The following is a 12,203-nucleotide window of genomic DNA, read 5'->3' on the forward strand; positions in this document are numbered from 1 at the left end:
GCCTACCTAACCTCCTTTGTGACCTGATTACAGACTAGCTTATATCTGCCATAGGCTTCTGAGTCTCTTGATAATTTATATGCATCCCATGCATTTAAATTACATTTATTTCATTTGTTTCATTCTTACTCCTCTATTCTAACAAAACAGCTCTTCCTCAGCAAACCATTCTCTATAGAGCTAACAACCCCTTAAAAGTTCATTACAAATATATATAACCATATTACATTTGTTTATTTATGTTTATTTGCTTTATTTATTTATTATATTTAATCACTTTATTTATTTATATTCATTCTTTTTATTATTTTTTTATCTTTTTTTTCTTTCCTTATTTAAAATCCAGAATCACTATATCATTGTAGTTTTGACAGTTTATTTTCCATGTTGGGTAGTGTGACTTCCACTAACTCCCTATTATTTGAATAACTAAAACCTATGTGGGACTACAGATATAAGGAATTTGAAACATATTATGTAACATGAATTATTTTAAACATATATCATGTATACATTAAGAGAAGAAAAAAAAAAAAAAAAAAAAACTGAAACTGTATCAAACCTTGGATGTTTAATATCTTCCATTACAGTAGTATCACCCATTTCCTTCTGCAGGAACTTCTCTAAAAGTTCAGCATCATAGGGCCGATTTCCAAGAAATACTTTGTCTTTTAACCTGAAGTAAAGGCAGCGACATTCCTGAAGAGTTTTTCCTATAAGTTTTAAATTTTAATTCTTACAGAAATTTTTTTTTTGAGAAAATGCCAACTAATCATATTATTCCATTATTATGGTATTATAGTACACTTGTAGGAAAATGTTAATTTTGCATCTTTTGCATGTTGAAGAAATTTCATACATTTCTGTTATAGCTAAAAATAAAGAAGTACAAAATAAAACAACTGAATAATAAAGCAAATAAAGATTCCATTTCATTGCTGTTCATCATTTTTGTATTTTTTATAGCACTAGCAAACCACTACTGTAATTTTAAGCTATTCTTAGCACAATTTTTCATATAACAAATGTTTTAAAAATTGCATTATATTAAGATAAAATTATAAATTTATTACAGAAAAAAATATAAATAAGACAAAACAGCCAAGGACACCTCATTATATTACAAGTTTTAGTTATACAGTGAAACATCTCTAATGAAGACACCATTAAGCCAGAAGAGAGTGTCCACTTTGCAGATGTCAGTGTAACCAGTTTCAATAATTTGGAAATATAAAATTTACTATAACTGGTTGCTTACTCAAGAATTTATTATTGATTATCATTGTACATATTTCTGTTTCAATAAATTAATGTTTAGTGAAAAACACAACTTTTAGTGAACAATAAGTGTGCTCTATTTATTTGTTCTGTTCGGAGCTTTTCATTTTCATTATGGACAATGAGATCCCTTGCTAGTTTTAGTCCATATTTGCCAGTTGTGTTCATACAGAATTTTTTTACGTAATAGGATACATCCCTAATCCTTTAACAAGTTAAAACCCTTTTTAATTTTTGCATATGGCCTGCCACAAGCAACAAGAAATTTCATTTCTTAAAAAAATTAATACACACACAATCAATGTGTAACGAATAGGAAAATTTCAACTAGTATTCCAGAGAGGAATACCATACTTGAAAAACAAATGTCAATAAGAGCTTTTTATGTAGCTACTTAAATGACACCAGGGGCAGCTCATTGGTAGGCACTACAGAACTGAGCAACCACAGCATTTTATATCTAAATATACAGTCAACAGAATTATATGAAATTTTGTGAAGAACAATGCAATGCAATGAATATTTTTATCAACAGGTCCTGCATATAGTATACTCATCCTCTATTTCCAATAATCAAAAAAAATAATAAATAAATAAATAACTGCTTTATTTAATAAAAGTATTAAACAGAGCCCGGGACATCCAGGCCCAACCATAGTCTAAGGCCTTTGGTTCATGGGAAAACAACTATTTCCAATAATCATTTCAATAATAAAAGAATAAAAACATGAAATCGTTTTCAACTTTGAAGTTTAACTGCAGGTGGAACTGTGTGCTAGACAGTTCCACATTTTGCTCCCAGTGGTTGAGTCAATGCCTGGTCGGTGGCAATCCACCAACCAGGCATGAAAGAATGAATTTTATTTTTAAATAAAATTTCAAGATTACCCAAGTCTGTTAATGGTAAGTGTGAAGTTAATGTTTTGTTGTACTTTTAACTTGCTTATTATTATTACTGTCTATGTCTACATGATAACCAAGGCAATTTAATGTAACTTTAAGAAGCATCACCCCATACATCAGAGTCACGTGTTGCCACTGTTGACCACCATTTATCACTGTTCAGTGAAAGTGGTATGTGTTGACATATTCATATTCCGTATTTTTTTCTCACAGAATTCTCTTAATGTAATAGGAAACAATTTTCCTTTGAACAAGTCAAATCCTTCCTCTTTTAAATTTCTGCATATGGCTCTGCTGCAAACAGCAAAAAATTTAATTTCTTAAAAAATGAACACACAATCGATGTAATTCATCAGAAAATTTTGAACAGTATTCCAGAGGGGAAACCTGAATATACAAACAAACTTTAATAAAACCTCAAAACCCTTTTTGAGGTTTTATCAAAGTATAAATATATGTAGCTTTGTATGTAGCTATTTAAATGACCACCATTCTCACTGCCATGTGGAAGTGGTGTGTCAGCATAAAAAAACTGTAATCATTCATCCATCAAAAGGCTGTTATGAAAGTGATGTCAAAAATCACAGTGCCTTTGTCAAAGTACTGCACATTCACTGATGCAGAAAATCCCCAAGGATTAGTGTTCAAAAGTACATATGCAGTTCATTGGTAGAGTATTAATTTTTTTTAAAGAAATGTATTCCCACAATTTTTATGTACAGTACTACAAACTGAATCTTGTATCCTCTATACCAGTGCTTTTCAAACTATCTTGCCTTTAGCCGGCGAGTAGTTGTTTGGTGGAACAAGCTTCCATCCTTTGTTGTGGAAGTTGACAGCCTTAATAAATTTAAGGCTGAGCTGGACAGGTACAGTCGGTCCTCGTATAACACGTGTTTACATTACACAAATTCGATCATACATGATTTATAAATAGGGGAACGATATCTTATATAACACGAACCGAATTCGCTTATGCACGATTCGCCTTTGTGTTTACAAGAAATGGCAGTCGAACGCGGAATCACCCCAACCGAACGCAACACGATAGGAATGAAGAAGATTCTGAAAATGTATTTATGTGTTTTATATCAGTGAAGGGGAAACACATTTCACCATAATAACGTAAAAACCAACACAATTCCAGCTATCGATATAATCGCAAATGCAATTAGATGGAGTTTACTACCAGTTTATAACAGATTCCACTAGCAGAAACGAAACTGGAAATTGTTTTTATTGTTTTATGGTAGTAACCCCCAGAAATGTGCTTTAGTAAAATGTGGGGTGTTAATAGTGTATCTCGGCCTTTACGGTGTTGTTTATTCAGTTGCTATACGCGAGCAGCTTTGTTTATGTGTATCAAGTGTGCCTCCTCGTTTTGTAATTGCGCTTTATTCCCTAAAAATTAGTAAAATACTTAAAAGGTGTGAAAAGGAAGCGTCCTGGCGAAGACACTGCAGATTCAGAGAGAGAGAGAAAAAAAAGCAATATCGATAAACAGAGGCGGACTGGTCAAAAATTCTTACCCGGGAAAATTTATAGTGGCCTCATACTACGGTTTATGGCCAAAATCACACCGGCCTCTGGCCCACCGGGATTTCCCAGGTAAGGCTTATGGCCAGTCCGCCTCTGTCGATAGAGAAAAAATATGAAATTGTGAAACGCTTTGAACGAAATGAAAGACCATGTGATATTGCACGTGCTACAGACCTAAATGAGGCAACGCCGAGAATTACAAAGAATGCGGAGAAAATAAAAACAACTTTCGTAGCAGGAACAACTCAAAGTGTAATTAAAATCCATTAGATTAAGACACAAGAATTGGAAGGGATGGAACGGCTGTCATCTGTTTGGATAGAAAATCAAACAAAAAACAAGTCTGCTTACGATAGAAGCAAAAGCATTAGCAATATTTTATTATGTAATAGTCATTACGTATTATAAAATACGTAAGTATTTTATTACGACTATTTTATTTAATATAATAATTTTTTTACGAATAACATACGTATTTTATTCGTAAAAAATACTTTTTTAGTATTAAAAAATACTAAAAATACTTTATTATAATATAATAAATAATATTTATTTATTATATTATAATAAAAATATATATTATATTTTTTATTACGTATTTTAATCATTATAAAATACGTAAGTATTTTATAACGATTAAAATTACCCGATTCTTTATTGTGTTTGGTAATGTTTTGGTTCCAAATGTGTGTTCAATCTTGGGTGGTCGGCACCTAACCCCACTTTTCCCATAGGGCCTGTTGTTTATATTGCACGATTTTGCATTGCACGAGGTTTTCTAGGAACACAACTATCGTGTTATATGAGGACAGACTGTATTTGGAATGAACGGAGGGGTGAAATGGAAGCGTTTTTTTTTTGTTTTTTTTTGGCTGATGCTGCATAAGCTTGCTTTCTCGCATCATATGCTTCTACTAATGCTAATCTGTGGTGAAGGACCAGTTTCTTTTATTTCTAATCCGTCTCACTTTTGTAAAATACAAATCTCATGGACCAGTAACCTCCCAGCCAACCAATTTCCAATTCACCATGGACCGATAACAAACAGTTTGCTGACCGGCACCAGTCTGCAGACCACACTTGAAGGTGTGCCAGTGAAACTGCACTGGCTAGTCCAAATAAGTTTATAAACATTCCTTACCAGTAGTAGTGAATGTATTAACAACATATCGTACCATCTGTTCCATGAGTAATTCATGGCCATCACAAGTTTAATTATGTTACTGTAATGATTTGAATGATAAAGAAATGCATGTGGTGCTCATGTTCAAGGCACAGTGGTGAACTGTATGCAAGAATGAGTGAAAGGGGCAAATGGTGGTGTGAATTTTATATTTGTCTTTATATATGGAGCCTGAATATATGTGGGGGAAAAATAAAGTTATTATAATATATTGTGTAGTAGCAATAGGTATGTGATTCACTGGTTGTATGTATTGTGGACCTTGTGTATAAGAGAAGCCCCCACAGCCTGATGCCATGCTGATTCCTCTTCTTAGGTGGCATGGCATATACACGTAGCCAGATGGCAACCAAACATGGACAAACACATGGAAGACTGCTGCACAAATTGGAACAGTGTGGCATTGGAGGCAAATTGCTGCTATAGATAAAGGGATGGTTGAGCGGGAGAAGACAGTCGTAATCAATGGACACTGCTCTTCGTAGACTAATGTTATTAGTGGAGTCCCTTGGTTCAGTATTGGGTCCATTGTTGTTTTCTGTATTTATTAATGATATTGATGGTATATCAGGTATACCAAGTTTGCAGACGATACAAAGGTTGGCAGGATTGTTAAGGACACTAATGACAGTATGCTGCTGCAACAGGATCTAGAAAAGTTGAGAAGATGGGCTGAGAGGGGACAAACGTAAAGTACTAACATATGGGAAGCAGTAACACCAGAGTAACATATCAACTCTGTGGAGACGGCGCTGACTCTTTAGAAAATACAGCTGTGAGTTACAGGCTCTGAAAAAAAACGATAAGTGTTTGCTTTTTATTTACATAATTGTTATTTTATATTGTACTTAATACGTAGTCTTTAAGTAGTTTTAATACGTAGTTTTAATTACGCTGGTTATTTTTATTTTAATTTATATAAACAGTTTTTGTAGATATACGTAATACTTTATAAAACCGATATTTTGTTCGAATATTGCAGGCATTGTTTTTGTATATAGTGATAGGGAATTCAAATTTTTAATTGAGGTAGCTAGGTAGATCTAACGTAAAATTATAGAAACAGTAATACACTTCACTGTTTCTATTAGATAGCGTAGTATTGACATTTAATTAATTTAATTTATTGATTTTATTAATTTAAAGTATCATGCCCCCAAACTAGAGCAGCAAAGCAACGGGCACAAAGTGGCAGGAGTGCTGTGACTCGGGGGGGGGGGGGGGACTGAGGGGGGGGCGATTCTCCAACGCACCACAGCCTAAAAAAATGTGCAACTTGTGAAATTTTGCCGAACTATCTGGAACGGAACATGATATTGCCATGGGGGATGTCTTTGTGTGTGCGCGATAAGGAGTGTAAGGAAATCAGGCGACAACTCAGCACTGTTATGGGCCTATATGAGAGTTTGAAGGACAGGGTGAATGCCCTCGAAAGATCTAAATTGAGGGGCCCATCGGACTCTCAGCTGCCCACATTAACGCCAGAGCTTGCACTTGGTCATCACGCAACACAGCGGCAACCCCCAAGGCAGAATGCGCTGGTCCCTCAGGAACTAGTAGTTGTTGGTGACTCTATTGTCAGGGAAACGGGGAACATGCTTTGTAAAAAGGATAGGTGGAACAGGACCAGGGTATGTCTGCCAGGAGCAAAGGTTGATGACGTTGTGCAGATATCATCTTTTAAGGGCACAAAAGGTGATATAGTTGTACACGTTGGCACTAATGATATCAAGAGTAGGAGACCGGCAGAATTACTTAACAAGTACTGGTCACTGATGAAAAAAAAGCCGTGAATTAGGGTTGAATTTGAAAGTGTCTGCAATTCTGCCCAGACACAATAGGAGGGAGTATATGATGAGAGCCTTGTCGATCAATTCGGCCCTGGAAAGATTGTGCAAGGCTCAAGGGATAGAATTTTTTTCAGCCTGGACTGTACTTGTTAACAGAAGAGACTGCTTCTACAGGGATGGGATACACTTAAATAGAAAGGGTGCAAGAATATTTGCTGATGCTATCGAGGCAGTGTTAGGTGGGTCGGAAAACTGATAGCTTGGGGGGATACAAGGACTAATAGTTTAACAGTAGCCGTAGGCAGAGGTGAAGGTGATTCTTGCACAACTTCTATTATAATAAGTAGCGACCTGGAGCGTGGGGTGTTGGGGGTTTCAGGGACGGGTGGCGGTCATCGTGGAACGGGTGGGTATATGGGATGTGTTAGGGTAACAAAGAATAGGAGTAGGAGCATGTATGCTTGCATGTATACCAATGCTAAAAGTATAGTAAATAAATTTGATGAATTTGAAGTGTTGGTCAAGACATCAAAGGCGGATATTGTTGGGATATCAGAGACATGGTGTCACACTGATATAAGGAATGCCGAACTGGATTTTGGTGAGTACAATGTGTACAGAAAGGATAGACAGGATAGGAAGGGAGGAGGTGTTATGCTGTTAATTAAGAAAAACATAAAATCAAAAGAAGTGCATCCAGTTGATGTGGGTGGACAATGCAATGTTGAGTCGGTTTGGTGTGACATAAGCACTGGGAAAGGAAAAATAAGAGTAGGAGTGTGTTATAGGCCTAATGACTCGAATGAGTACAATGAACAATTGTACAGAGAAATAGAGTGGGCTAGTAAATCGGAATGTCTTATAATGGGGGATTTCAACTTCCCAGATATTGACTGGAACTTGTGGGTTGGGCACTCACACACTAGTCAGACATTTGTGGATTTATTGGATGATTGTTTTCTGCAGCAGCATGTTCGAGAGGCAACCAGAGAAAGTAATACTCTTGATCTGGTTATCAGCAGTGATCATTCATGTATTAGGAATTTGCAGATAAAAGAACCACTAGGTGGCAGTGATCACAATGTACTGACGTGGGATTTACTTAAAGATTTAATTACCATCAGGGATAAAGGAAAGGGTTTTTGCTTCCATAAAGGCAAGTACAGTGGTCTCCAACAGTTTTTAAATTCTGTACAGTGGAATCAACTGATGATGTTACCAACAGTAAATTCTAAGTGGGAAGCATTCAAGGAATTAATCGTGGATGCTACTAAAAGTTTCATACCTATTAAGAAATATTGTTCAAGGTTTAGGCCTAAATGGTTGTCAAATGAACTAATGAGACTCGTAACAGAGAAGAAAAATGCATGAGATGCATACAAATTAACACGTGACACAGAAGCCTATGATAGCTACAAGTTGATCTGTAACCAAGTTACAAAGGAGGTTAGGCAGGCGAAGGCAGATTACGAGAAATCCTTGGCAAAAGATGCTAAGAAAAACAGCAAGGATTTCTTTACTTATATAAACTCTAAAAGGAAGAGGATGAATCTGATTGATCCACTTGACGACGATGGTTCGACTGTTGATGATCTTGCTCAGATAGCAAACAAACTAAATGAGTAATTTGCATCTACATTCACACGTGAGGAATTATTAAGGTTTGAAAATGGCAGAAGGTTATCAAATTGTAGCAGGATACTTAATTATTTTGTAATAACTGAGAGCAAAGTGGAAGAGAAATTGTTGAAGTTAAACGTAAGAAAAGCACCTGGGGTGGATGGGATCTATCCAGTTATATTAAAGGAGGCGGCAAAGCAACTAAGCAAGCCGTTAGCCATAATTATGAGAGCATTCTTGGACTCAGGGGAGGTTCCCACGGACTGGAGATGTGCAAATGTAACCCCAATTCACAAAGGGAGATCGAAGGGTGACACAAGTAATTACAGACCAGTTAGTTTAACTTCTGTTCCGGGTAAAATAATGGAGTCGCTGGTTAAAGATGCATTGCAGGATCATCTAGACAAGACTGCAGCAATAATTCAGACACAGCATGGGTTTGTTAAGGGAAAGTCTTGTCTGACAAATTTGATAGGATATTATGATGTGGTTACAAAGGAACTGGATGCAAAAAATAATTTTGATATCATATATTTGGATTTCAAGAAAGCTTTTGACACTGTTGCGCTTGGAAGACTATTGTACAAATTGGAGCAGAATGGTATTAAGGGTAAGTTGCTACAATGGATAAAAGGATGGTTAAGTGGGAGAAGACAGAGGGGTAGTAATCAATGGGTGCTGCTCTTCTTGGACTAATGTTATTAGTGGAGTCCCACAGGGTTCGGTGTTGGACTCACTGTTGTTTTGTATATTTATCAATGATATTGATGAAGGTATATCAGGCTTAGTGTCGAAGTTTGCAGATGATACAAAGGTTGGCAGGGTTGTTAATGACAATAAGGTAGTGTGCTACTGCAACAGGATCTAGATTTGGGCAGATGGGCTAAGAAGTGGCAACTGAAGTTTAACCTTGACAAATGCAAAGTACTGCATATGGGTAGAAGTAACCCCAGAGAAACGTACCAACTGTGTGGTACTACACTTAAGGTGGTAGAAAATGAAAAAGACCTGGGAGTAATTGTGCAGACAGATATGAAGTCTTCTGAGCAATGCAGACAGGCTGCGAGGGCAGGTCATGGGGGTTTGTCAATGATATATAGGAATTTTGCTAGCAGGGAAAATAAGGTGATTATCCCTCTGTATAAGGCAATTGTCAGGCCACGCCTTGAGTACTGCGTACAGGTCTGGAGGCCTCTTAGGAAGGATGTAGATTTACTTGAGCGTGTATAGAGAAGGGCAACAAGATTAGTGAGGGGAATGAAGGGATCCTCTTATCAAGAGAGGCTTAAGTTCTGCAAATTGCAGTGGCTGGAGACTAGGCACCTGCGCGGTGATCTGATTGAGGTGTATAAGGCTTTGAATGGGTTCAGTACGCTGAATTCTGATGGGATCCTTCCACTTGTTCAGATTACGAAACTAAGGAGGCATAAATTCAAATTAAGAAAAGACAGATGTAGATTGGATGTGCGGAAATTTGCCTTTAGCCAGCGGGTGGTTAATTGCTGGAACAAACTTCCATCTGTCGTTGTGGAAGTTGATAGGTTGAATAAATTTAAGGAGGAACTGGACAGGCATTTGGAGGGAATGGTGTGATTTTTTTTTTTTTTTTTTTTTGGCTGATGCTGCATAAGCTCATACATTTGCTTTCTTGCATCACATACCACCACTACTACTACACTGACAGTGGTAGGTCCTTTTCATTCTCTACCACTGACAGTGGTAGAGAATGAAAAGGACCTGGGGGTAATTGTGCAGGAAGTTTTCTAGCAGGATTAAGGAGGTGATTATCCCCTTGTATAAGGCAATGGTCAGGCCACACCTTGAGTACTGTATACAGGTCTGGAGGCCTCATTTTAGGAAGGATGTAAAGCATCTGCTGGAGCGAATGCACAGAAGGGCAACAAGATTAGTGAATGGAACAAGGGTTGCTCTTATGAAGAAAGGAAACTACCTGCAAATTACAGGTAGTTTCCACTTTTATGAGTTAATTCGTTCCTATTGTACGCTCGTAAAGCGAAAACTCAAAGTGGGAATTTATTTCCCAAAGATAATCTTAAAAATAGGGTTTACGTTCTCAACAATGAAATTAGCTAGCTATTTAGTTTATGTTTAAACAATGAATGATTTATCCAAAGAAATGAAAAAGTAGCCTGTAAAATCAAGCAAATTATAATAATAAAGAAATTATTTGTGACTTACAAATGTTAAAGAATGTTTATTCTTCATCATCATCAACTAAATGCACATTCGTTGTTCACTCATTATTGGCTCGGCACTCGGTTTGTTGTACAAGGAGTCTTCTTCAGAAATGCTTTGAGAGTCGTTTGTTTCCAAGATAATCTCTTTTCTTTATAAATTTCAATAGATGCATAAGCATTTTTTAATGGAAAGCACAAATTGCAACTAACACGATTTGCACGGAGTAACAAGTTTACAAAGCTTAAAAAAAAAGGAATGAAGAAAGTTTCTGAAAATAATTTAAGGTTTCAGTAAAGTGGAAACACATTTCCCCAAAATAACATAAAGAACCTCACAATTCCAGCTAGCGGTATTTTCAAAAATGCAGTAAGATCGAGTTTACTACCCAAATATAATTGCTTGCAGTAACAGAAAAGCCCAATAAACTGGAAAGTGCAAATTGTTTTTATTGTTTTATGGTAGGGACCTCCAGAAATGTGCTTTAGTAAAATATCACAAAGCCATTCAACATTGGTTCTTATAACAGAACATTTGATAAAGATGAAAGTGTAGTGCATTTTAATGATTTCAATTGTTAACTAATAAAATTTACACTATAAAAAACGACCATTTAGAGAGTCATATAGTGAAAATTTCAACTTCTGAGGTCATAGAACAAATAACCAAAAAAAACAGTTTATTGGGTTCAATATTACGATATTTTCACGATACGATGGTGTCTCTGGAACAGATTAATATCGTAAAGGGGTCACACAATATGATGGTGTCTCTGGAACAGATTAATATCGTAAAGGGGGAACACTGTATTGTATAGCTATGCGCGTGGTTTGAAATGCGGTATTTATGAATGTTTAACATTCATTTTTTGCAATTAATGTTCATATTTTCACTTTTGTTGATACTTAGGGGAGGGGGAACTTGTTTGTTTGTTTGTTATTTGGTTTTTAGGAGCATTAGCAACTAAGGCCATATTGCTCCGGGAATATGCGGTGGTCATTCCCTGACCTTTCCACATCCTCCGTATTTGGTGGTGACAGGCTCGAACCCCGGTCTAATCAAGAAGCGTGTGCTACGCACTGCTACTCCTTCCCACATGGCTATGGAGGCACCCAGAAAAAACTTGTAAACCTGGGAACTCATAAAGTGGGAACTGCCTGTACAGTGTCTGGAGACTAGGCACCTGTGAGGTGATCTGACTAAGGTGTATAAAGCCTTGAATGGTTTGAGCATGCTCAATGCTGATGGGATTCTTCCTCTTGCTCAGAATAATCACCTGAGAGGGCATAAATTCAAATTGGGGAAAGACAGTTGTAGGATAGATGTGTGGAAGTTTGCCTTTAGCCAGAATGTGGTTGATTGCTGGAACAAACTTCCATTTGTCGATGTAGAAGTTGATAGCTTAAATAGATTCAAGGCAGAACTAGACAAACATTTGGAGCGAGTAGATGGCTGAAATTAGAAGATGTTTTTTTTTTTTGGCTGATGCTATATAAGCTTGCTTTCTTGCATCATGTGCCTTTACTAATGCTAATACCCACATATGGCACTCTGGCCTATGACTTTAATTCCCAATCCCCTTTTTTAAATCCTAAGGCACTGCCCATCTCCCTCTCCACCTTCTTACCCAAACCTTTGCCTGGGGGGGGGGGGGCTTTACCATCCTAAACACTTTCCATTGCTATTACCAGTTC

General features: G+C 36.7%; 1 protein-coding gene across 2 annotated transcripts in view; it reads right to left on the reverse strand.

Moving 5' to 3' along the window:
* iPLA2-VIA (calcium-independent phospholipase A2 VIA) overlaps positions 1-12,203 on the reverse strand; it is a 173,291-nt gene that overhangs the window by 38,134 nt on the left and 122,954 nt on the right. For both annotated transcript variants that reach the window (XM_090386690.1, XM_090386689.1), the window contains exon 10: positions 563-713. In XM_090386690.1, coding sequence (XP_090242816.1) covers positions 563-713 — 151 coding nt within the window. The remainder of the gene's footprint in view (positions 1-562; positions 714-12,203) is intronic.

The sequence above is a fragment of the Mastigoproctus giganteus genome, chromosome 12, assembly GCF_048544385.1.
Source record: "Mastigoproctus giganteus isolate SK-2022 chromosome 12, ASM4854438v1, whole genome shotgun sequence".
In the NCBI taxonomy this organism is placed as follows: domain Eukaryota; kingdom Metazoa; phylum Arthropoda; class Arachnida; order Uropygi; family Thelyphonidae; genus Mastigoproctus; species Mastigoproctus giganteus.